This window comes from Cibotium barometz, chromosome 65 (genome assembly GCF_041138505.1).
Source record: "Cibotium barometz isolate CiBa-2024 chromosome 65, ASM4113850v1, whole genome shotgun sequence".
Lineage (NCBI taxonomy): Eukaryota > Viridiplantae > Streptophyta > Polypodiopsida > Cyatheales > Cibotiaceae > Cibotium > Cibotium barometz.
The window spans coordinates 29,546,974-29,574,807 of record NC_141110.1 but is presented as its reverse complement, the minus strand read 5'-3'; the positions used below and the strand labels follow the sequence as shown (position 1 = coordinate 29,574,807).

The window sequence follows — 27,834 nt, the reverse complement described above, 5'->3', positions numbered from 1 at the left end:
CACATCCGCTAGCATTCCTCCCTAAAGGATCTTCTCAAGGCGAGTTTCTATGAGTATAAATATTCAAGTAGTCTCACATGTGTAAACATGCCAGTGTTAATGCTTAAGCCTTTTAATGAAAAAAATTGGAAAGTGCTTACAAGGCTTTAGTGTTGATATAAGCACTACTACACGTGCTCTAAAATGATGGCGTGATTAAATCTTTATGAAACCATTTTCCCAAGTATTAAGTGTAAGTCAACAGACAATGAAGATGATAAAATGAAAAGAACTAAAAAAATGTATAAATTGGACATAATGCTAATCTTTACTAGTGATGAGTTTTGGATCACATTCATATTTCCAAAGTAGAGAAACCATGTGCATATACCAGAAGGTGAGCACTATGTCAAGATAAAGAATGTCTAGGGTAGTGTGGCCTAATTGTATACATTCTACTAGGCTTGCCATCCATCATCCATCAGCATGATCAAGATGTAAAAAATATTTGATCTTGATAATTTGAGTTTGGGGGAGAAATAAATGTCCATTATAAAAATTATGAATCTCAATCAAACCTATTTGGAAGAATAAATATTAACTAGAAGAAGAGAGGAAGAGGGGGAAGAAGGAGGCAAGCTTCTTCTTCTTCTTAACATGTATTCATAGAAGAGAAAGAGGAAGAGAAGAAGAGTATGCCTCCTTCTTCCTCTTCTTCATGTTCACATGCATATGCATTTATAGAGGAATAATAATAAGAAGAGTGAATTCCTTCTTGTTCTTCTTCTTCTTCTTCATGTGCATGTGAAGAAGAAGAATTTGAAGAGGAGGGGGAAGATGAATAAGCAAGAAGGAATGTACACTAGAAGAAGAAGAATGAAGAATGAACAGAGGCATACATTTTTCTTATTCTTCATCATATTTCTCTTTATTTCATATGCATAAGAATAAGAAGAAGAAGAGAAGAAGAGGAAGAAGGCATTCTCACTCTAGCTTCTTCTTCCTCCTTATCTTTGTCTTCACATTTGAAGAAGAAGAAGAGATTGGTGTGCCCACTTCTTCTTCACATGTGATGAAGAAGAAGAGTGCATGTATTCTCTTGTTTTTTTTCATTCTTCTTTACATGTATGAAATAAAGAGCTAGAGGAAGGCCAGGATAAAGAAGAAAACGTAATAACAAATGTGCTCTAAAAGAAGCAGCAACAAGAAAGACTTTTTTCCCATTTTTTCTTACACTTTGTAAATGTGAAGAACAAGGAAAGGGATATAAGGAACATGGAATGAACTATCAATCCTATTTACATGTTTTTGCAGTAGCAGAAAAAAGAAGAACTAAGGATTAGGTACACCTTCTTCATACTCTTCTTCTTCTTGTTTTCCTTCTTCTTCTTCACATGCAAGAAGAAGAAGAAGAAGGTAAACCTTCTACTACTGTTATTATTCTTCGTCATCAAGATTCTTCTCATATGCAAGAAGAAGAAGAAGAAGAAGAATCACAAGAAGAAGAAGAAGAAGAAGCAATAGTAGTAGTAGAGGTGTGATTCTTCTTCTTCTTCTTCTTCTTCATATACATATGAAGAGGAATAAGTAGAAGTCGAACAAGAAATAGAAGGTGTACCTTATTGCTTCTATAAAGAAGAAGTAGAGCTCATTCCTCCTCTAAATCACAAGGATGTGACATGACTTCACAGTTTTATGTTGAGGAGATCTAGAGGAGAAGAAGTCATAAAATAGAGCACTATTAAAACGAAAAGTACATGAAAAAAATCATTTCACTGCTTCTTTAACTCCTTATTGATGTTTTTTTAATATACATGAAAGATAAGAAGACCAAACATTAAAAAAGAAAATTTCAAATCACCCATATATTTGATCAATAATAAGTGAGTTTAAACATTACTAGATACACAAAATAAGAATATATAAATTTACCAATTGGATATATCTATAAAACAAGAACACACCCGAAACTAACCAAAGAAAGATAAAATTTATAATACTAGAGAAGACTAAACAAATGAGAAGAAAGAGGTTGAGAAGGAAAATCCAATATGAAGGAATTAATAGGATATTACCTCTTCTTTTACTTAGAGGTTGGAAGAGAAATAAGATTGGGTTTGAAAGGCCAAAATACATGTTTAACAAATTAGCTTCAAAAAATCCCATAAATAATTGTTGCCCATGACTTACATATTTTCTACAACACTATAGTGCCATGCATTTTTTCAACTGTTAAAATTTAATGCTTATATTATTTATTCTATAGAAACTTATACCAATTCTTATAAAATATAGATTTTTCGTAATCACTAACATCGCTCACTGTTGATTAGGGTAAATTCAGACTTAAATTAGGCCCTTTAAGAATTTATGCACATTCTCTCTCTACAAAAATGGGCGTACACTAAATGTTTTACAAATCAACTTAGAAGTGAGAGATATATAGCATGATGAGAAATTTTGCATATTCAAGAAGTCCCCAAATATCCAAACTCCGCTCACTTCTGAGTTGATTTGTAAAAATTTCACCCTGTGCCCATTTTTTGTAGAGAGAGAATGCATAACAATCCTTAAAGGGCCCAATTTGAGTCTAAATTTCCACTACGAATAGTAGTGCTCCATAACTCATTGCAAATAAGTGCCATAAATAGGCCATTCAATTGTAGTGATTGAGCTCTTGTAGTCTTGACTAGTGCATGATGTATTGATTTTGACTTGCTAAGTGCACTCAAGCTTTGGCCAACTAATAGAAATTATGTATTCTCCATGATGCCATGTGTAGTTAATCATAATAATACATTGTCAAACTTTTTGTAACACAACAAAAGTTGTTTGCAACCAGCACTTTAGATTAAAAGTGCGTCCTATGTATATGTGTCACAACAATTGCACTTTTAATTTCCTCTATCATACCATAATGCACTAAATACCTTTCGTAACTTTCTTCAAAATTCTACCCTATATATATCTGATTTTTTTCATAGAGAAATTAAAACCAAAGTAAATCTATACATATTTAAAGATGGGTGAGACACAATACTAGGTAATAGTCTTACAAAAATTATATTCACACCGCACAAGGATTATAATACCGTTGAGCAACTTGATCCAACACCTCATGAATTTGTGTGTCAATGATTAAGATACTAAATTTCTCACAATGTGTGTGCAAACTTTGTAATCATGAAGAGATGTAGCTACTACCTATAGAGTAAATAATCATGAAGAGATGTAGCTACTACCTATAGAGTAAATAATCAAGATAAAACCACGATTGATTTGATGTATAAAGCATGCCACAATAAAAGAAATATTTATAGGTACTCATCAATAAGATTATTATATTTACTTAAAACATTAGGTTCCACAAACTCAAATCATGAATGGATAGCATTAGTATAGGAGGGCCTATGCTTGTGTAGTTCATGATATGAAAACCATTCTATAAATTGCATGCATTCAAGAAATATTTTAAAAAACCCTCGCATAAAAAACTATTTTATAAAAAATAATCAATCAATTTAATTTGCATAAGTTCTCTATATGTAACTGGCTAGCCTTAATGCTAAGAACAACAATTCCTAGGGTTATGCTAGCTTGAACATGGCCACAACAAGAGGGGACCCATTTACAATCAATTGGATTTTCCCTTATCCAATTTTGGGGTAGAAATTGTTGATTATAAGTAGCCAAAAAAGTTCTCATGATACACACAAACTTAAACTCTATAATCACTATCACCACATAGAGGTAAAAAGACACAGCTACTCTTACTACAATAGAAACTTAACCTCTATAGTTGCCCCATCACACATAGGAAAAAAGAGACTCCTCTTACTACAAATCCACATAACATATCTTTCATAGTACATTACATGAATGAGTCTATAAAATGGATGATCAATCATGCACACTTATTCCTTGCACAATAATCAAAATAATGATGTCCTATCTTTTCAAGCGAGATACTGGTGTAAACCAATGCTTCATTTATGTAACCAATAGAAAATAAGGAAATTATAGGTGCAAGGAGAAAGGTCAAAACTCAAAACCCCCCTCCCCCCAGACAATATGAGCATTAATATTGAACAAAGGGGTGTTTTCTACTCCCTAGTGTTTATCATGCTTTGTCTTATATGTGCACAACAATGAATATTACGGAAGTTTCCATGTAGTGGATGATGCACAACTCACATGCTTCTCTAATTACTCCCTCCCATCATAAGAACAACAAATAGGTGTGTTGGTGATGGCAATCCCTCCTAATTTTCTTTGATGTACCAAAAAGAGACAAGCTATTCCCTCCCTTCTTCCCCTAACTAAGAAGTAGGGGAAAAGAACATCATTTTCTATAAACTAACAAAGAAATCTTAGGGTAATTTTTTCATGATTTAAAGTTTGGTCTTAATTTTTTATGATTTAAATATTCTTTGGCCTTATTTTTAGATTCTTATAAGGATTTCTTTAATGATTTAAAGTTTCTTTGGTCTTATTTTTTACCATCATGAAACTCTCTAAATTGGAATGTATCGTTTTCTCAATCTACATTTAGGTTCTCATGAAATCTATTTTTCCTTCCTTTTGTTTCTATATATTGGGTGAATGACATGTGTAAAATTACCTTTTTTAAATATTTTTATTCACCCCAATACATGCTAGTTGGGGACTCTATCACAAGAGTATGATGACATCTTGTGGCTTGTTTTGATGTTCATGGTAGATGTCCAAAATATTGGACATGAATGATAGGGCTGGATATAGGAAAAAGATATGGTTAGTATCAAATGTTGGAGCCAGCAAAAAACCAAAGGATTTGGAAGCTTTTGTGTAAGTTTTATGTGAGTGGTTAGCTCTTAAAGTGTTCCTAGACAACTCGATAACTAAGCTTTGCATTTGCCAAAAAAGGGAGATCATGACAATCCCACAAAAGTAATTCATCTTTTTTAATACATTTTATAAGAAATATTTGCTAAGTTCTCCATGTGTTAATATAAGCTAGTGTAAAGAGGCTAATAATTTAAAGTAAATTCCTTAAAATTTGTATCCATTGTAAATAATATTAATATTCCTTTATCCCCTTAAATGCCCAGATTTACCACTAATTACTTATCCTAAAGGTAACATATAAAATGATTCCTAAGGATTGAGTATAGGGCTAAAATCAAAGGAGGTCCATATCTAGGCAATTCTCTTTGTCATCATATCTAAAAATGAGAAAAATTATCTGAGATACAAACTATCACCTATCCTTTCCCCTCCCTCCTTTACTCCCCCCATGACTAAGGGAGAAAAGATAAAGAACCACATCAGAAGAATTGGAAGCATTAGGTGCTAAAATCAATAAAAATAGTTTCCCGTCAATATCTACAGCCCACATATCCACAAAAGACCACCAAGAGGAGGACAAGGGTGGGAGAGAACGAGGAGGGGGGTTTTGGGGAGAGGGGGCATGGTGGTTGGGGAAGGAGGAGGTAGGCACCATTAGAAATTATATAAATATTTTGTGTGTGTGTGTGTTTACTAGAGGGGATTTGTTTGTAACCCAACAGGTTGATTGTTTGGCCAAGATCGTATCAAAGTGACACTATACTTCCTACTCTAGTCTCTCTAATATCTCCTCTATACAAGATTAAAGCTTCTACTTTATGCATGCTTTTATAGATGGGTCACAAAATCACAAAAATCAATCTACATTGACCTCGGATCCTTTTAAAATGCTAATCTAATCATCAACAGAAAAATTGAGTGCACATGTACCCATGTCCATGACGTAGCCTTAATTTTTATTTTCAAAATACTTAATACTAGCAACTTTTGCATTAGCCCTTCAATGGAAGGCTAAAGTAAAAATAGTACTCTTCTTCAAAGATGTCAGTTTTCAAACCAACCGTCCTACAAAACCATGGACCCCTCTGCAAAAATTGAAATGTGGCCCTAAGGCATTCCTTTTGCAAAGACATATCAAAATGGTTTTTTTCAAGGACTCGTACAGTAGTTTAATTCTCGCCAAAAATTTAGGCCAATACTTACCCCTTTTGACATTAGTATGAAATGTGTTCAATTTGGGTTCCTTATCCACTTGAAGCTATATTTGTGCATTAATTAATGCTGACTATCAAGGGCCGTAATTCTAAGGTCAAACCTTAAGCCTTACTAAGGTTCCAACCTTTGCAGTCTCGATTGAATAAGCTATGTGCACGTGGCAATGCAACTCAACCATTGTTGCCTCACCTCCTCTATTGTGTTACCAAGCCTCCCTCCATTAAATAAGGTATGTACACATGGAAATGCAACCCAACCACTACTGCCTCACATCCTCCACTCAACCACTGCTAGCTCACCTCCTCTATTGTGTTGCCAAGCTTCCCTCCATTGAATGAGGTATTTACACATGGCAACACAACCTAACCACTGCTACCTCACATCCTTCACTATGTTTCCAAGCCTCCCTCACTTCCTTCCTAAGATCCCCCTAGCACCTCCCTGACCTCGTCTCTCTGTAACTCCTTCATGAGTGCATTGGCACACACACAGCTAAGACATAAACCATGAATTCCAAGCGTGCATACTCCACCCCTGTTGCACAAATAGAGAGGCGGACATTCAAGCCTTTGTGTTATTTGCCTCGAGATAACTACATGCTTTTCCAATGCACAAGAGAGAGAGAGAGAGAGAGACAGAGAGAGAGAGAGAGAGAGAGAGAGAGAGAGAGAGAGAGAGAGAGAGAGAGAGAGAGAGAGAGAGAGAGAGAGAGAGAGAGAGAGAGAGAGTATCGTGGCATACAATGAGAAAAAACATACATAATCAAATCATTTTCAGTTAGAGAAATCAATCTTGATTTCTCGATGTTGCATTTAGAACCTCAAGCAGTGGATAATGTCTGTACGATCTTAAGCACCTTCCTGAGCATGTCTGCTTGGGCTTTGACAAAATAGCAGAGAGTCATCTGCAAATAGCTTCGTAAGGAGTTGTTTGCCCGTGGGCAGGGATAGTCCTTGGATTTCTCCTTTGTTCGCAGCTCCCTCAAGGGCGACAACTAGCGGATGTGAGCCAATTGAAAATAGGAGGGGGGCAAGAGGGCACCCCTGCTTGACAGATCTCTTAACTTCAAAAGAGCCTCCTACTCTATTATTGAATAGTGGCTCTGATGAGCTGTTCACTCCTAGTGTGTAGATTGTTTTAACACATACAGCGTCCGAAGCCAATTGCTTGCATAACTCTCTCTATGTAGTTCCAAGAGATTCTGTCATAGGCTTTGTCAAGATCAAGCTATAGCAGAATGAGAGCAGAATTCATTCCTGGTTGGCGAAGTTTGCATATTCAATGCCAACCAATGCTGCAAGGATATTATCATAAATTGACCTTCCTTTGATGAAACCATGTTGGTGCGGGGTGATCACCTTATCGAGGACTAGGGCCAGCCTTTGTGCTATCACTTTGGCTATGATCTTGTACGCCATTGACATCATTGAGATGGGGCGCCAGTACTACTTAAGAAGTGAGCAGCATGTTAGTTTAGGTATTGGCTTAATATTTAGCCCTTTCTTTACACTGGTTTCTAGGTCCCCCTCACTAAAAGCTCTGTTAACCATTACGGTGGCAATTGGTGTGCGGAGGTCTTTCTAGAATTCCTTAAAAAACTCTGCTGTCAATCCACCCCACCCTGGGGATTTATCTTTCCTCCCCATTGAATGCAGGGCCGTCTTGCATTCCTCTTCAGATATGGGCTTCTCAAGATTATTCGCATCCATGGCGGATAAGGTAAACTTCACATTGCTGCGGAGGAGATCTCGAGCTTCCTCAACCTCAGGGAAGTAGTCTTCAAGTTGACCTATGACTTTGCTCAGATGGTCTAGCATAAGTGTGGCACCTAAAACTAGCATCATTTCTCATATTTTCATCGCTTGAAAATATCAGTCTTGGAATGCAAGGTGGGATACTTGAATACATGAAACCAAGCTACTACTTTGATGATTTAGAGGATTAACTGGGAATGAAATCTAACCATTATTATTGGCTGAAATTAATACATTCCTTGCTGAAATTTCTTCCAAATTTACTCTTTGATCTCTGTACACCACCCCATGTTTGTAGCATCATCATTGACCTCCCAACACCTGTGTGCAGGCTTATACCATGACTCTAACTCATTAAATACAACATCTCAGCTTACGCATAGCTCCCTAGTGGAAGGATTGTAGCACCTATATCCCTTTGTTCTTGATGCATACCCAACAGAGATACACTTTTGTACCTTTGGATCTAGTTTCTTTCTCCTCTCATCCAGTATGTGCACATAACAAATACAATTGAATACCTTGAAATATGATACATCCGGTTTGTACCTTATAAAAGCTTCTTCTTGTGTCTTAGTATGCACGACCGCCGTAGTTGTTCTATTCATAATATGCATTGCACACTGTACTGCCTCAGCCCAAAAACCACGAGATATGTGCTTTTCATTAAGCAAGGCTCTTGTCACTTCGGCAATGCTTTGATTCTTTCTCTCTACTACACCATTTTGTTGTAGTGTGTATGCACATGAGACCTCTCTACTACACCATTTTGTTGTAGTGTGTATGTACATGAGACCTATCTCTGGATTCCATTTGCATTCAAACATGCCATAAACTCTCTTGACATATATTCTTCCCCTCCATCCAAATGGATGGTTACAATGTGCATACCGGTTTCCTTCTCAACCATAAAGCGAAATTGCCTGAATTTGTCCAGGACTGAAATAGACCCATGTCTTGTGCGAATAGTCATTAATGAATGAGCCATAGTAATTCAACCCGCTCATACTCAACTGTGATATTACCTATACATCAATGTACAAGCTCTAGAATGCAGTGAGCTCTCTTGCCTTCTATCGAAAATGCTTTAAATTTTAAGTATATTATTAGGATTTTGAATTGCCAAGTGACAAACGCTGGTAAGCAGTAATGACTTCCCGCGAACTACTTCCTTCTGCTCTCCCAATCTCCCCTTTCTCCCTCTTTTTGTGTGTTTAGGATTCACTTTCCTCATATATGCATGTGTGTAGGCCTCTCTATGTATGCAAGCAATCACTTTTGTGAAGATCTTCTATAATCCTCTCTTATTGAGCGGTGCTCATGGATACGAACTGTGTAGATATATATATGACTTCCCAAAGGTATGCAAATTTTAATTACATAATTATTGGGGAGTTATTGTGGATAATTAGAGGAAATATTAACTCTTTTTAAAATGGTTATGTATTGGCACAGGGAAATGGAGACATCTCCATCACAACAACTACACCAAGATACAACAGCCTGTGCAACTACTACAAATATGGGTATTTTTCAAGAACCTACAGAAGAATGTAACCATGAGGCTTCTACATCTAAAAGGAAGGCTTTGAGAGCATTTTGTTGGGAATAACACAAGCAAAAGAAATGAGCAAGATTTAACAATATGGTGACTCAAGACAACGGTATGGTAGATTAGAAAGAAGATGTAAGATATGCTAGGCTATGGTGCAATGCTTTGATCAAGAGACTATAGGAATGGACTCAAGTATTCAAAAGGAGATTTTCCAAAAACTTTTTTGTCAATCTTTCTTTACAAGTATGTAGGATAAAGCTTTGAAAATTGAAGCTACAATTCTCAGTAATGTTTGCAACACCTTGATCTGAGTGACGGTGCCAAGGTCGTAAGAGGCGCAAGGAGGTATAGAATGGCCATAGGGACATTCCACCAAATGGACATGCAGGGGGTAGAGAATAGCCCTAGGGCCATTCTTCCAAATAGGCATGTTGGGGGTAGAGAATGTACTTTTTAATATGTTTTGATTTTGATTTGATAGCATTAGTAGCAGGGGTATGGTGTAGTATCGATTGCATGGGATTTGTTTGTTGTATATCTTTAACGACACTTGGAATGCTTGTTTTGCAGCCCTAGGCAATGAAATAGGTCTATTAAATTCATGTGTTGCACAATATGTGAGAAAGGATAATCCTCTTGGTACCCCCATCTTCCCTATTCCAATTGGTGAGATGTTTGAGATAAATAATGTAGCATTTATGGTCCATGCATCAACTATACAAAGGTGCAGGTCTTGGGCTATTTGTGGACACTTCTCTTGACACCAGAGAGGTATAACTATTCTCCACTATGGAGGATATAAGTATTGTCACGATGATTGGAAGGAGTTGTGCAAGGTGTATTCTAGGGCTTTGAAGTACTCATTTCAAGAGGATCCTAAGGTAGATTGTCCAGATTATATGGTGTATATTGTTGGTGATATAGAGTTTGAAAATGTGGTAGGATGTATAAACAACTCTTATGGCATGAACACGAGGCAAAATGTATGTTACACTCTTGTCCCATAGTTACCACCTTTGTGTATAGCACACATAAATGTTAATTTAGCTAAGTATGTCTCCATATGTGTTGAAACCTTATGCAGCATTCATGTGTCGAGGAGGAGCTATTGCTAACTATGATTTTCTCTGACACTATGTATATTCTACATTGATAATTGAAGGAGTATTCTCGTATGTTTTCATAATGGATTATATTAGTCTCTTTTTATATGGTGTGTTTTATTATGGTTTCAAATGCAAATTGTTTATTTTAAATATATTTCTTTGAAAAAAAGTAGAGGCATGAGAAAAATCTTTGTTGGTCATTTCTACATGCACATGTAGAGAATGGCCCTAGGACCATTCTAGAATTCGCTAGTTGTTGGCACAAGAGGGTGGAAAATGGCCCTAGGGCCATTCTACCATCCACAATGTGATTTGGAATGGCCCTAGGACCATTATAAAGCACATCATGGATGGTAGAATGTCCCTAGGGCCATTCTTTGAAGCACATTGTATAGGTATAATGGCCCTAGGGCCAGTCTGTAAAATAATGTTCTTATAAGAATGGCCATAATGCCATTCTACCATTTACAAGGTTGATGTTTTATGCATGCACAGGTAGATATTGGCCCTATGACCATTCTAAAATTCACCAACAGCTGACACAAGAGAATAGAGAATGATCCTAGGCCATTCTTTGGAGCATAATGTGATTTAGAATGGCCCCAAGGCCACTCTACCATGCACAATGTGCTTGAAAGAATGGACTTAGGGCCATTCTAAAGAACATCATAGATGGTAGAATGGCATTAGAGACATTATTTTAAGAACATTGTGTATGTCAGAATGGACCTAGGGCCATTCTAAAGCACATTGTTCTTGCAAGAATGGCCCTATGACCATTCTAAAATTCACCAGCTGGCACAAGAGGGTAGAGATTGGCCCTAGGGACTTTCTACAATGCACAATGTGATTTTGAATGGTTATAGTAGGGACATTCTAAAGCACATCATGGATGGTAGAATGGCCCTATGGCCATTCTACCATGTACATAGGACCATTCATCTTAATGTTTTATGTGGTGTTTAGATTTTTTTGTGATAGTGAAGTGTCACTAGCGTTTTAATGTTGCAAATGATATGAACATTATAAAGATTCGAATTGAACATAAACATATGATATTCATGATGAAAGATCATTCCTAAGAAGCTTCAACGATATTCCTATAGATGAAAATGCTATTGAAGTTGCAGGAGGAATCAATTAGAGGCGATAATGAGAGTTGTAAAATACAAGACATGTCTAAGAAATCAATGTTGATTGTGGTGTTGGATTTGAATGGATTTCTATTGAAGCATTGTATTCAACCATCAACATTACAACAATCCACTATGTATGGTTCAAATATATATTTTATACTTTGACCTAGATGTATAAATTTTTACAGACCCTTTTTGAAAGATGTAATGTTGGAATCTGGTCACAGCAATGGAGGATACTGTTATTCAAATGGTGAGAGCTTTACAAAAAAGGTGGAGAAAATACTTTCTTTTTTAACCATTTGGGGTTAACAAGCTTGTTACACTTATTATGAGAAGAAGAAACTATTTAGGCTAAACAGTCAAGGTGTCGAGGCAATGTTTAAGCCATTGGAGAGAATGTCTAAAGCTTTTGAATATGATCCTCGGAGGACGGTTCTTGTTGATGACTCTCCATATAAAGGATGACATTGTGTTACTCCCACTAGTAACTGCATCTTTCCATCCAAGTTTTATATTGATAAGAATAACATAATTCTTTTGGGGCATTATATTCAACCATCAACGTTGGATTTGAATGGATTGTTATTGAAGCATTTTATTCAACCATCAACGTTACATCAATCCACTATATATAGTTCAAATAGATATTTTATACTCTGACCTGGATGTATAAATTTCTACAGACCCTTTTTGAAAGATATAATGTTGGAATCTGGTCTCAGGACAATGGAGGATAATGATATTCAAATGGTGAGAGCTTTACAAAAAAAGGTGGAGAAAATACTTCTTTTTTAACCATTTGGGGTTAACAAAATTGTTACACTTATGATGAAAGGAAGAAACTATTTAGGCCAAACAGTCAAGGTGTCGAGGAAATGTTTAAGCCATTGGAGAGAATGTCTAAATCTTTTGAATATGATCCTAGGAGGACCGTTCTTGTTGATGACTCTCCATATAAAGGATGTGTTACTCCCACTAGTAACTGCATCTTTCCATCCAAGTTTTATATAGATAAGAATAACATAATTCTTCTTGGGAAATTACTTCCTTACTTGATGCGGCTTGATGATGCTGAGGATGTATGTAGTGTGATTGCCTCTAATCGTTATGGCCAACTCCCAGTGTTGAATGACCATGAATGGTTTAACCTTGTTAGTGGTGTTGTTGATTATTGGAAAGAGTATAATGTGAAATGGTCACAAATAAGATTCAACACAGGTAGACTTCCTCTTGCAAAGCAATTACATCACATTTCTTAGGGTAATTTAGAATCAAATTTGTTTATACAAGTGGTCAACAGAGGTGATAAAGGAGTAACGATTGGTGCAAGGACTATGCGAATACTTTGTCGTAGTTCATATTAACACATAGGAGATGAAATATGAGATATCCTACTAAAAGAATGTTCCCACATTTCAAGCATGAAGGCACCACAATTTATTTCACTAGCTAAAAGGTTGGGTTAGAAAGGAGGAACTAGCATGAAGGCGCAACCTACGAAGGTATTTATTAATATATTGCTAAAAGATCATGGTCTCTTGAATATCAACAAGTAACAAAAAGGTACAACTCTATTTGAAATTTTCACCGTAATAGACAATGGTTTATAATGAATCTGTATTCTAACTCAAGCAACTTGTTTCATGCAGGTTTTTCTAGGCTTATGAATTGATCAAAGAGGTGTTCTCAAAATGATAATGGATTGCATAGAATCAAGAGATTTGAACGAAGATAGTACTTGGAAGTTTAGAAGTGCATCCAAAGAAATGTATAGACGTGGATACTCACTGATAGTGTTTGTAAGGTGCTTTTCCAAAGTGGAGAAATCATTATGTTACAGTAATCTTGATATCTCAAGAAATTTTCCAAAGTAATTATCTTCTCTCTTAATAATTCATTGAATTTTACTTTCATGAGACAATCTTAAACCCTTTTGGCAAGAGTTCTCTTAAACTTTCGTGTCTGAAGTTTGTCATATTTTGTTGGAGTGGATCATAAGTCACAGTGCATCCTACTCTAAGGAGGCTCCTTTGATTTGAATAGGGGCCAAAAATGTTAAAAAAGAGCTGTATTTTAATCACTTATAATGGATTTGGATTAAACTTTAGACCAATAAAAATGCGACATTCTAGCATAAATATGACATTGGGTGTCATATCCACTTTTCACTAACTTCACTAGTTTGGGCTATTTTAGTGGGTTATCACCACCTTAATGTAATACGGCAAGGCTATTTTAACTTCACTTTAGTGGGTTCCAACTTCAAGGGCTTGCCCCCACGTACCAAATGTCAGTACTTCAAAAAATAAAAATTTAAAATTTAGGTTTCTCCAAAACGAGTCATACATTTGAGTACACACCATTCTCCATTTTGTGTCCTTTTTGTAATGTAAGTTATATTGACCTAGGACATAGGACAACCCAATAGATTGGACCTACTATCTGAAAAGTAACTCATTATTTTCAAGTTACAATTCTACCCATAACCATTTTAATTTGCTACCATTGAAATATCCCGCCATTTTGACACCGTCGATTGTCTCTATGCACATAGCGCCTTGCGGGGTTATCTCAGTGACTAGGAAAGGTCCTAAGCCTCTAATCTTGAGTTTATTTTTATGTATTTCTATGCTGAAGAGGACCATGTCGCCCTCGCTCATTTGTGTGTCCTTCAGCAGAGCAGCTGGTCATTGAACCATTGTTAACGCCTTAGATTTTCTACATGGTCATGGGTAGGATGGAAGGACAAATTATTTTCGTATGCTTCCTTGAAAGTGATGGACTTCCCTTTGTGCAAGATGAGCAACAAATGGAAGGAAGATTTGAGTCTAATGACTTGGGATGGGGGGGGTGTAGAGTTTCAAGAAATTCAATGCTCAGTTTGGGGCTATGGTGGTCTCACAAATTCAACCCCCCTAGGTCTTCTGGATACCTGCTCAGCAAGAAAACAGAATAATAAAGGGTTGGCAGACTACTAGGATTGGGTTTATGTAGGCAGCAAGTACAGGTCACTTGGTTATGTTTCTTGGCATGGGAGTGAAGCAAGCTCGCATGGCTGCGTGCTCATGGAGCAGATTGTTTTCTTCCTGCTAGAAAGAAGCAGAGGGACCTATAGTTATGGGAATCTCTATGTTGCCAGATGTGGAAAGAACTTGATTAACTAGAGCAAGAATTTGACTTGTCTGCTCTAGGGAAAGAGATGTCATGAGATAGGTTTTGGTGCATATTTGGATGGGGTGGTTTTCTACTGTATTGGATGAGTCTTGTTAGATAAAAGACTAGGATTGGTTTAATGGGGCTAAATTGTGAAAAGGAAAAGCTAGGGATCTGTATATAGAACTAAGGAATGGGAACTAATGTGGAATATTGCAACAAAATTTGGAGGGTGAGTTGGAGCCCTAGTTACTCGATGGAAGGATCTATGGTGGGAGAGCCATATCCCTATAAAGTTTCAGGTTTTTTAATGGAGAGTTTGTATGTGGGCCTTGCCCATTGGGATTAAGTTAATGCAAAGAAATTTTACTAGTGGACGTTGCCCTAGATGTAGAACTCCCTTGGAGGATGGAAAACATGCATTTTGGGACTGTCTAGCTATATCAGAGGAGCATGGGGAAAAATTGGCAAGTGGGTTGAACATTGCATAAGGATTTAGGGCCATTGGGGTGACTGGAGTTTGGGGAAATGGATACCTGATGATGGGGTTGTAGATACATTGTTTAGCATTATTAGAGCCTGCTGCTTGTGGAAAATTTGGAATTCTAGGAATTGCATTGTGTTTTAGAATGGATCCTCTCATGGTTAGGATGTGATAAAATTGATGCATAAGAGTGTGTACATGTGTTGGTCTGTAGTCTGTGTGAAGAAGCTGGATAAAGATGGGATGGGTCAGCTAATTTAGAGGCTGTAAAATGGCATCACTTGATTTCTCTTTCTTTTTCGGGGCTATCATGCATACTAGGGAAACCTAACACATGATTGATATGATGCAGGTTTGTATTGGTCTAGATTTGAAGCCCAAACAGGTTAAACTTGGTCCTAAAACTAGAAGCTGGTATCTCACGGAGAAGTAAGTGGACCACACATTTGTGGCATTTATAGAGAACCCTGTTGGGACAATGCCTACAATCAAGGATTTAATATTCACATGATCACAATATTTTTTTGTGATAATAACACATGTGAACAAGTTATTCACATGTTCTCATGTTACTGTTCACAAAATAACAGGTCACTTGCCATTTGGGAACCCCTTAAAAGCTTGGCTACACATGGGAATAAGCTATTCACATGTTCTCATGTTACCATCTTCACATAATAGCAGGTCAGTGGCCACCTAAGAAGATTTTTTATGCCCGACAAAGATAATTTTTTTAGGCCCTTATGAAAGCTTTGTGAATATAACATGTGATCACAAGATTTTTTGTGTTATTAACATATGTTATTACCATGTTCACATGTTCTCGTTTACGTTAGTGAAATCCTTGCCTACAATCAAAATCTAGTCCAAAAAGGGGGATGTGTTGGATAAGCAAATTCCTAGAGGATGCACTACTGAAGCCATGATGGAAGCTTGTATTCAGCTGGCATACCGTATATCTTGGGGACAGTCTAGTTTTGTAATGGAGGAAGAGAGATGGAACTTCTTAAGTAAACTTTTGAATGTAGACAAGTAAGGTTTATGACTAGGTGGTGGTGTACTCAGGTAGGTCATCTCGGTTAACTGGGTCTGGATGTAAAGATTGATTTGAAGTAATATATATATTTACTATTGGTCCCAAAAAAAAGAAATCCATATAAAAAGAAACGCTCCACGAGATGCTACTTCTTTATATGCAAAAGCACAATAAAGGCCTTGGTGGTTACAAATGTTATAAAAGCATGATGGGTAGGAATTGATTTACTTCCCTTGAGTTCCTTTGCCACTGCCTCCCTAATATGGGTGCCAAATTTCAAATCACATTAATTAATTAGATGTGAGAAAGATTAAAAGTGGAGGGACCTTAGTTAAAAATAAAATTAAATTTTTATAGCCCTTTGTCGAATATTTTACCCGCAGTTAAAAGGATGATGACATGGTTGATCAGTGCTACTGCAGGGGGAGAGGGAGAAGAGGGATATAGCGATGGAGGAGAGAGAGAGGACTGGATATGGGGGAGAGAGAGAGAGCAGTGGATGGAGGGGGGAGAGGCATAGAGCCATGGGCCAGCAATTAAGGAGAGAGAGAGAGAGAGAGAGAGAGAGAGGACTCAATGCAGGGGGAGAGGGAAAGAGCGGTGGAAAGGACGCGATGCGGGGGGAGGGACGAGGAGCCAGCGATGGGGGAGTAGAGAGAGAGGATAAGCCTAAGGTCTTAATTAATTAACCAGGCCCATTAGGGCTTGGTTAATTAATATATGTCCACCACATTTTGAAATATTCTAATCTAAATTTCTTTTTTGCGTTTTAATTCTTAGTTCATTTGCAAGCATTAGTTCTCATATTCGATATCAGTTTGCCATGTAAGAGATTGTTCTGGTGTTGTGTGGTGATGGAGCTTGAAGAGTTGTTTCTGTGTGAACTTGATTCAAAGAAGAAACAAAGCAAAACAAATAAGATAAATAAACACAATATATACGGCTCAATCATAAACAGGATCACCACAATCACAACAAGCACAGTTTCACTTCAATCACTATATCTTCTTTTCAGCCTTGGAATTGCCTTTGCATGGATTGATAAAACACAATGCTTCAAATGCATCTGTTTGTTATTAATATACCAAGGCACTATCGAAGGTAGGATTCATGCAATTAGTAGTTACTGTATAAGTACATGTGCATACGTATGGTCATATACATGAGACTCTCATGTATAAGTAGTTACTGTATAAGTACATGTGCATACGTATGGTCATATACATGAGACTCTCATGCTTGTCAAGGTGAGGTAGAAGAGTCGATGAAGCCTTGTAATGTTGTTGATGATGACTTCGACATCAATGTGGGCACCATGGTACTTCTGCTGGGATTGTCCGAATAACTTGCAGTCTCTTTTGTTGTTATTGTTGTGGAGGGGGGGCCGATATTGTGCTTTTGTTGGGAGTAGGAGGATGGCCAACAATATTGTCCATGGTCTGTTCGAAGTTATTAATCTCTCCACTTGGTACTATTCGGCTTGGTAGCTCGCCCACCCTTTTGCTTCTTTGTCTTATGCTTTTTAGTCCATCTCCACCAGTCCACTGCTCTATACGAGCCTGTATGCATGGTATCATGTGAGCATAACAAAAGTCCATTAGAGGTAGCAATATTGAGCACACTAGCTCCATATATATATATATATATATATATGTGTGTGTGTGTGTGTGTGTGTGTGTGTGTGTGTGTGTGTGTGTGTGTGTGTGTGTGTGTGTATATTTATTTATATTGATCAAACTTTAGTAGATGTAAAATCAATTAGTAGTGTCCATGAAAAATTGAGAGGATTAGGATGGCAACACTAATTGGTGGTGAGTAGCTGTATTGATTCAAAAGAAACCTAATCTCTATTCTCAAAAGGCTAGGGCCAAGTTGTACCGGGCAAACTTTGAGTTCTCCACGTCCTCTAGTGGTCAGGTCACTTAGTATTTCATTGTCACTCACAGATTTTCGCATGCTCTCAGCTTTGCCAAGCCCATGAGCCTCTGCTTCCTGCAAATGACAACATGCGAATAATAGTTTAGCCCATGAAATGATCAATCCTCAATTTCAAAAGGCAGAAACTTCATTTTAATGGCTCTTTTTTTTTGTGTGGTAAGGGGATATATTATTCAAAAGCTGACTCCAAAACTTTATTATTTGGGCTCAATTTTTTTATTTGTCTTTGTGAAAGGTTGGACTAAGGAATTGTTGTTATTTTATGGTCACACACTCTCTCTCTATTCCACAAGGGAAACTTAAAAATATTTGAAATTGAGTTTTTTAAAAAAGTGGCGCGCGCGCGCGCACACACAGCAAGGCAAGGCAGGTTCTTTTTTAATATTAGAGATGTATTTTTGTGGGATATATATATATATTTATGTATGTAGTGTCTGCGACGGCAGGTGCGGAGTCCAAACTGTTCACCTCCAAGGTTACGTCGTATCCATGAGATGAAAGGCTCGTATTTAATTTAGGAATTGGAAGGATTCTTTTCAAAAGTAAAGGTTTCCTACTCTTCGGCGGAGTTGAAGCAGCCTTCCATTCTCTATAATATATGTAGACGAGAAATGGAGAGCAAAGCTTACTGTGACAGCTCTTTCATGAGGAATTGCAGGGGCTTCCTCGTACTCGGCCGCATCAAGCTCCCACAGGTGCTGGGCTTGGAAAAACCTCGGTAAAACATACTGCCGGATGAGCACAAGGAGGAAGAACATCATGGGGAAGAGGACCCCGGCGATGGGTATCCATGTAATGCCAAAACATAGGAGCAAAAAGAGCAGCTGAAATATGGTGAAGGCCGTGATGGCCCGGAAGGGAACTCTCTCAACAAAAGAAGCATGAAACTCTTCGAGCACTCTGCATGGCGCATGCATGCCAAGGAGGATGAGCATCGTAATTAGGCCTGAAATCTTCTATTTGATTGAAATTGTATTTGTTGTTAGATATGTTAATGATCAGTTAATTATAAGATTACTTGTATCTGCGGCTGGGGGCGGTGAGGACGAGCAGCAGCCGCTCGCAAAATTGGTTGCCCTGCAGGGTGTCGATGGCCATGTAGAGGAAATAGCCCCACAAGACGGACACCGGCACCCGCCTGAGCAACGGCATGGCACCCACGCAACCCCCCATCAGCACCGCCTGCAGCAGGTTGGTCAGCCGCTGCTCGTTCACAGTCACCGGCAATAGCGCATCCACATCCTTTTCCGGATCGAATATGCTGGCGTCCACCGGCGCGTTCGCAGGCGATTCCATCTTCAGTGCGCTGCTCGACGACAGCTTGAAGCTCCGCAACTCTTTCAAATCTTTGAGGTCCTAAGGTACGTCATGATATAGAATAAGGCCCCCAAATTAATTATCCAAATCACATGTAATTAATTAAGACCACACTTCCTAAGGATGATGGAAATCATGTCTTGCAACAGTTGGGCTGCAGGTTTACCAAATCAACGGAGGAGGCATGGGGAGATGGTGTCCGAACTTCCTTGTACACTTCTTGCATGGACCCATACAGTTCACCCAACGTAACCCGCTCCTCTATGCCTCGTTTGGCAGTTTCAACCAGCTTTTTTCGAGCTATCTGGCCAATCAAAGTAAGCATATCCCATTATTATATTTATACATGGAGGATGACAAAATAACACACCCAAAGCTAATTCAGGTAGCCTATTAATCTTGCCTCTTGAATAATAATATTGACTAGACTCTATTCTGGGACAACATAGATCTTCGAGTTACCTGTTTGTTCAACTTGGCAAGGCTCTTTGTGTGCATGGGAGACTGAGGAACCAAGCCACTACATGGTGGAACTCCAAGAAGACCACAGATAAGTACCTGACTTGCCAAGTAGATCAAATTATACAAGGAAAAAAAAAACCACATTAAAAACAAAGTTATGATACGGTCATTTAGGATAACTTATCGTGTTTTGATGGGCTTACATCATTGTTTACATGCAGGAGATACATTTGGATTCAAAACAATGAACGAATTATCCATAAGTTATGAACGAGAGAAAAGAAGTCCTCATTGGGCTCAAAATGTGCATTTACAATCCTAAATCTCACAGAGGCATGCTTCCAAAATAATCATGTTACTCTCAATCATGTTATCCATAAGTTATGAACGAGAGAAAAGAAGTCCTCATTGGGCTCAAAATGTGCATTTACAATCCTAAATCTCACAGAGGCATGCTTCCAAAATAATCATGTTACTCTCGATTAAAGATAAGAAGAGGATGTATCTGTAGTCGTTACCATGATTCCCAACAAAAGCATGTCATAATGGTGAGCGGATGGAGCTTGGAGGTTGAAGGTCTCCTGCTCAGCCATTTGTGCAGCCACACTATGATCGAAGATGTAAAGCCCGGCAACCATGATGGCAGGAACAATCGCCATGAGAATGTATGCATAAGGAACCTCCGCCATGTCCTAGAGGAAGCCATAAAAGGCAGTCACTCAAACCAAATTTGATGTAAAATTAGGAGCTTGTTGACTAATTCTCATGTGTACTTCTAGTAATATCGGCAAAATAAAAAAGGACGTTGCATATATAAATATCTAGATGCATCCAAATAATATGATAAATACATTAGAAAAACTCTTGCAAATGATCCGACGACAAGTACTAGGGGTTTCACTTCTATGAAAACCCACGTATCACCTACATGCATGTAATAGAGGGGAATGCTCAAAATTTCTTTCTTCCTTAAATTATATCATGTAAGTACACCTATCTTTTAAGAAACCATTTTGTACATACTTTCCTATCCCTTTTCTTTAATTTTATTTTTCATCTTTACAAAAAACAATTTTGGCACCCTTAGTGTAACCCAATAGAGTGCAACTAGCTAGTGCCCCTAGTATATACTAGAATCATGTGATATTTTATACGACAGCATGACGTGAAAACAATTCATTTAGCAAGTTAGTGCAGTGGAATAAGGTGTTGCCTGAAAGTCCCAAGGTTAATGGGTTCAAGCTCTCACTCTACAAATGGTCGCAAGTGTTGGGTGTGTGGTTGTGTTGTACTTTCTAATTTCAGCCAACTAAAAAAACAATATATTATCGTATTCTTAACATTCTTCAATGCCTTTAGTAAATTAAGCGGTACTAAAGCTACTCCATTTGGAAAAAAACTTAAGATATTTTTTAAAAGGTTTTTTTTAAAATCCACTTTATATGTACATAATTCGTTAAGGAGTTGTTCTCACGCTTACGAACCTAGCTGAAACGCCCAGTGGCTTTTTGATTCACGCACTAGCCGGTTGTCTTTTATCAATAGATGCCACTTATTTGGAACTTTCTTCGAAACCACGATGCTGTGATGTAAAACAAAAGGATGAAATGGCCGATCAAGCCATGGCCACCTATGCAATGCAGCTAAGCCATGGCCGAGTTTAACTTGCGCATGGAAACCCTAACTCCATGTACAGTGTAATTAAGCCTGGATGGAAGGTGGGTTAGAGAACCGTGACAGTGCAATTAGTTCTACCTTGATGGTTCTCCAGCGGGCTGTAGGGCTAGGATCCCAAGCATTGGGGCTTAGCAAGCGCCTCGGGACGTCCTCTGGTGTGGACTCTCTAGCAGAGTAAGAGACTCCAGTCCACAGCAACACCATCAAGGGTACCCCGTAGTCCGCAATGAGCGCCCTCATCCAAGCTTCAAATCAAGGCAAACAATCGTAAGAATTGTAAATATAAAGTTTATGAACTGTCTGAAAATTAGAATGTCGGACACTAATTACTACAATCAAGGCAATTATATGAATTAAATAAGTCTTATAATTAGTCAAGGATTAGCTTAACTAGTTACCTGAGCCATATCTCCAAGACCGTGCACTTCTGGTCTTCAATGCCGTCATGAGAAGTCCGAGGCATAGCAGTGAACCAAAGAACCCATTCACGTAACGCCATGGGAGCTCGAAAGCTTCTTGTGTAGGATCTTGCCCAGATGGAATCTTGAACTCTCCCACCATGCCCTAATATTGCACAAAAAAGTATCATAAATCGCTTTTAGCACCCAATTCCATAATAATGAAACCTGCTAACTCTTCTGTGCTAATCTAATTAATTTTATGAGTTCTTGTTCGTCATTAAGTTTCTAATTAGTATTCGTTCGACTAGTTTGGTTCATTTTTTTGCTGATATAAACGTCTAGTAAGCCACCTTGGCTGCTTGCTGTATGAACAACAAGGCAATGAGAGTCTCAAACAACTCTCCAGCAATTCTAGTGAACCTCTTGGTAATTGAACTCGCCCCCAGTACTGCGAAAGCGATCAGCATAAGACTCGCCCAAACACAAATCCTGCAAGGGGAATCTTCTGAGAATTTGCATGTCGTAAATTTTGTGAAAACTACGCTGTTTAATTAAGCCATCATGGTGCCCTAATTAGGGTCGATTAATTATATAGAGCATACCACGCTGCCCACGCTACAAACAGGCGTTGCCCTAGGCTCTCTTTCGTCTTGGCAAACTTGTACAGGTCAGTGTACATGTAAACCGTAGGTTCAGCAACTCCAAGTATAACCAAGGGTTGCCCTCCGATTATGGCATGGATAATCCCACATACGGCTGTCGATGTTAGCGTTTCGAAGGCAGCTAGGGTTCCATCTGCAAGACATACACGAATCAATGCCGAATGTAATTGGGTCAATCTTATATTGCATGTATTCTAATAGAGAATGGGTAGAACATAGCCAATGATTACCTGTGTCTATGCGTAGCTGTTCTCCAAAAACAATCACAGGAAGAGCTATGGCGAAGAAAATATATGTAGTCGGTACCAATATTCTAGCAAAATCAAGGACAAAATATACTCATCGTTAGCAGAGAAACAAATAAATCTTTAAGACCATAACGAACAGCTGACAGGGATCATCTCAAATCCGCACGATTGAATCAGACATTTTCCATGCATTGCATGAAGTACATGATAAACTAATGAGGAGACAATCTACTTCTTTAATGATCCTTCTTTCATTGCACAGCCAAGTTGCAAACAACCAAGAAAGTTTAGTACCTAAAGCCGGAGGCTAGGCCATTGATCCAATCCTGCTTATAGAATTTGGCTCTACCCTTTATGTCTTGAACTATGCCTCGAAGAGGATACAATTGTATGCTTTTCATTGTTCTGATTGTGTGACACACAAGTACAAGATCTAATTAAGCACGAACCTTGGATTCCAAGCACAACTAGCTAGTGGTCTAATGTTTGCTATAAACCCTGGACAAGCTCTATCATTTTTACTCCTTGGAATATGGATTAACCAGAGGATTCTAGATGAGGATCGCAATTATCAAACATCATGTAGTGTTTTGATGTTGCTCAAGACCAACTGTGAATCTATTATATCTGAGAGACTGAAGTGACTAAGGTTAATACATATGATGATGATGTTTCATAAACCAAGGAAAAGAAGGAAAACTAAGCAGGTAATAGTCCTTGAGCCACTCCGTTTTTATGTTAATGTAGTACAGAGGAAAGGCACAAAGAAGAAGGTATAATGCGAGCATGAGGATTGTAAACACACATATATACACATAAGGCCGGCCCTGCAGCTCATTAAAAAAAAATGAACGATAAGCCTAATGTGAGTTTGACAAGAGTTGCGTGCAAGCTAGGTGCACGTTGATGACCCATGATGAACATATGTGCTTAGCTTGGGAAATTTGCGCACATGAGATTACACCTAACTCGCCCATGGATGGTGTCAGCTAGTTTGTATTGTTTCAAGTTGGCGTCGATGAGCATTAAGGCAGCTGAGGTGATTACTTTACAAATTTAAAGTTGGACTTTGGCTTACAGCTAATTTTGTAATTTTGCGTTGACGTTTTGTAGCTCATCATAGGCATTCCGCACCGAGGGCCTTTGTTGAAGTGACCACTCACTACTGTAAAGCCTCTCCACTAGAAATAGAATAATTTCCTCATTATCAAAAATAGAATAACCTTCGCCCTCATAGTCCACACAATCCTTGCCATGCCAAGCTACTAGATCTAGTTGCTTATGACCTTGTACAAGTAGTTCACCTTTAAGCCCCATGAACAATATCACCCATGTCTGATTTTGATAGTTGCACAATCAAAAAAATCGCGATAAAAAAAGGCATCAAAATGGAACTTTTACCCCTTCCGATCAAATTTAACAAACAAGGGTGCTCATCAAAAGGGAATCTTGAGTTCTTCCATAGTACTTCCACAATAGCTTTTTGTTAAGAGTTGTGTGGAAGTACTTCCACACAACCTTTTTGTTAAGGGTAAATTTGTGAAAGCACTTCCACACAGCCTTTTTGTTGGGTGCCCATAAAGGAAACCTTGAGGTCTTCCAATAGTACTTCCACATGACAACTTTTTTGTTATCATACAAAAGAAAACATGTGATCCTTTTCGAGATGAACTTACTTATTGGAGCCATAATCCTCTTCAAGTGGCATTTTCTGAAGTCCACCACTGAAGACAAAAACATCACATATGCATTCAAAAGCCAGTTTACAATAGCCACTTTGTCATGAAAAGACACCCTGATTCCTTCCCATTTCTTTATTTTGTCCAGGATCCTATGTATTTCCCAGTTAGCTAAACTCCTTATTAGTCACCCCAAATATTAGGACATTTTGGAGGTCATTTAGAGGGCCTTTTAGAAGAGAGAAAAGATAGAAGCCTATAATCAGTAAGAGGCCAAAGTAACGTTGGAAAATAGCTAAATGAATATAAAGTTCTATTAAAAAAGTTTATAGTATATTTAAAAACTGCCGTTTTCATCTTAAAAGTAGTACCTTTTTGAAGAAAATGACTACCAATGGCATTAAAGAGGCCTGACAAATTACAAAGGAGGGAAAAATATTATAGAGGATGAAAAATTTTGAATGCTTCTTCATGTTTACTCTCCTTAATATTAGCCTATTCTTCTCTCTTTTTTCATTCAGAAATGCTCTCCCACTCTTTGACCCAGGTGCAAACAGGAAGGAGAAAGCTTTCAGCCTATTCTTCTTCTTCTCTCTTTTTTTTAAAAGAAATGGAACCAAGAAGGAGAAAGATTTCAGAATAAAGACTTCAAGGTAGAGCTTGGGAAAACAAATTTCAGGAGGTTCTTGTGTAGTTTACTCCTCCTTATGTTTGCATTCTCTCATTCAAGTGTTCAATGTTTTTTATGCATAGATGTGCATCCCTCCTCCTATGAAGAGTGAACGTAATTGAGTGCAATATTAGGGGAGAAGTGCAAGAAGCCTTGTGGAGGCAAGTATTCTTCTAACTGACCACTTCTACACTCTGTTGGTCATTGGAAGGGAGTATACCCATACAAGTATTCTTTCTTATGACCACTTCTACTCTCTGAGGTATACCCACACAAGTAGTGACAATTGTCTTGTACGTGCCAATAACAATTTTTGTGGAGCTATTCATTATTTTTCAGGTGGAAAGTGCAATGTAAAGATTTCTTTGCATAAATTTAGAGGGTACTTTCTTAAACCACTTGATGAGAGCAGGGACATGAAAGTACATGCAAGAAAGTATATCTGATTGCATAGCAACAAAGACATTTTGATTTTGTTATATATGGTATAAATGTCATTTTGGAGCACACATCTTGCTGATAGGCATTTCACTCTTTATCTATAATAACCTTGTTCCAAAATTAATCCCTCTCTAACTTTAATAACCTTGTTCCAACAGGCACTTATTGGAACAAATTTATTATGTACTCTTTTTTGTACTCCCTTCTATTTTTGTAACAAAACAATTATATACTCTAGATTTGATCCAGAAGAATCAATAGTGTTATGTACATACATATGAAGAGTTTTGTACATATGGCACTAACAAAAGCTTCCAAACAAGACTGAAGGCTTTGTTCCAAATAATCATCACCTTCATCTCACTCAAAAGACCAAGTTACCCAAATTCTCTTCCTAAAGAATTGCTCTATGTGAATTATCTTCCTGAATTCTCTTGTGACATGCTCTTTAACCTTGGCGAAATCCATGAAATTATTGAAGTTAGAAGATTGCAAACATTGCAAACTTCCTCAAACTTAAAACATTAAAAAATTAATATATTGCAAACTTCCTCATACTTAAAATTATATAAGAAGGCAAGAAAATCACTTTATCCAACTGTTACATATAGTATGATAGCCAATTGGTGCGAAAACACCCCTCCATGTGAATCCAAATACCATATTGCCAAATGGCTATCATCCCAAATAGCATAAAAATTATTACTAGAAGAGAGAGAGAGAGAGAGAGAGAGAGAGAGAGAGAGAGAGAGAGAGAGAGAATAAAGAATTATATCTACAAAGATATAATGTTCTTAATCTCTCTTGTAGATATAATTCTTAATCTCTCTTGTAGATATAATTCTTTATTTCTCTCTCTCTCTCTCCCTCTCTCAAAACATAAATGCTAGCTCTATCTCTCCCTCTCTCTATGAATATGAATGCTAACCCGCTAGCAAAAAAGATGAAAATGAATTCTATAAAGAGAGAGAGAGAGAGAGAGAGAGAGAGAGAGAGAGAGAGAGAGCTAACTCTCTCTCTCTCTCTCTCTCTCTCTCTCTCTCTCTCTCTCTCTCTTTCTCTCTCTCTCTCTCTATCTATCTATCTATCTATCTATGTATGTATCTCTCTCTCTCTCTCTCTCTCTCTCTCTCTCTCTCTCTCTCTCTCTATAAACATGATGCTAACCCTAACCCTAAAAATACCAGCTTCTCTTTCCTAACCCTAAACCTACCTCTAACCTTAACTCAAGCCCTAACTATATTAACTTCCCTTACCCTCCCTCACTATCATGAAGATGCCATCATGATGACATCTACAAATTGTAATTGCAATCATCATGATCATGATGACATCCGCAAATAGTACTTGTAATCATCCCCCAGTTGTACTCATCATAAATTCACACGAGCACACACGCTTGAGCCAGTGGTTATACGACACCCCCTAGTTAACATTACACACACTCCTTTCTCAACACAACCACTTTATTAACACACCATCATTTGCTAACAATGAGGTAGTGTAAAAACTATTGAAAAATCACCTTTTTTGCACACCAGTTGTATTCATAAAAAATTCACACGGGCACACACGCTTGAGCCAGTGGTTAAAAGGACACCCCCTAGTTAACATTACACACACTCCTTTGTCAACACAGCCACTTTATCAACACACCATCCTTTGCTAGCAGTGAGGTAGTGTAAAAACTATGGAAAATTTTCCTTTCCTGCACACGGAGGAGGTATTAGACTTTACGGAGCTTTTCGAGCCCCTCCAACACCTGGTGCCCCCTCAATCATTGGGAAAGAGACTGAACATAATAAAAGTGCTCAAAATTTGGCAAGGTTTGGAGCTAGCCCTTTTGGAGGTAAGCCTTTCTCCTTCCCTTTTCGCTGCATAACTCAGTGGTTAACTCAGTGCTTTACTCAGTGGTTCCATGGGAAAACCTAACTAAGTGCTTAACTCAATGGTTCCATAAGAAAGCCTAACTCAGTGATTTCTCTTTGTAGGAGAAAAGAGAGGTTGCAGAAGCCAACAAGCAAGCCCTGCAGAAAATTGCTGAGGCAAAATCTAAGTGTGACCAGAGGATAGCCCAAGCTGAAGAGTGGC

The 27,834-nt window shown here is 37.9% G+C and overlaps 1 protein-coding gene across 1 annotated transcript; it reads right to left on the bottom strand.

Annotated features, from left to right (window-relative positions):
- Window positions 1-17,464: 17,464 nt before the first annotated feature.
- On the bottom strand, window positions 17,465-23,735 carry LOC147603155 (putative boron transporter 2). The gene is made up of 13 exons (XM_086797229.1): window positions 23,248-23,735; window positions 22,936-23,018; window positions 22,646-22,838; window positions 22,394-22,532; window positions 22,041-22,206; window positions 21,721-21,887; window positions 20,484-20,657; window positions 19,966-20,061; window positions 19,670-19,807; window positions 19,205-19,542; window positions 18,816-19,086; window positions 18,127-18,240; window positions 17,465-17,807 (listed from the first exon to the last, which is right to left on the bottom strand). The coding sequence occupies exons 1-13, from the start codon at window positions 23,352-23,354 to the stop codon at window positions 17,613-17,615; spliced, it is 2,181 nt and encodes a 726-aa protein (XP_086653355.1). The 5' UTR covers window positions 23,355-23,735; the 3' UTR covers window positions 17,465-17,612.
- Between the last annotated feature and the right edge of the window lie 4,099 nt (window positions 23,736-27,834).

Coding starts and splice junctions, on each gene's coding strand:
- LOC147603155 (XM_086797229.1), bottom strand. CDS start 23,354: ATGAAAAGCATACAATTGTATCCTCTTCGAGGCATAGTTCAAGACATA. Junction 20,658..21,720: donor CCCGCTGGAGAACCATCAAG/GTAGAACTAATT, acceptor GGCTTCCTCTAG/GACATGGCGGAGGTTCCTTA. Junction 19,543..19,669: donor ATGCCTCCTCCGTTGATTTG/GTAAACCTGCAG, acceptor GACGTACCTTAG/GACCTCAAAGATTTGAAAGA.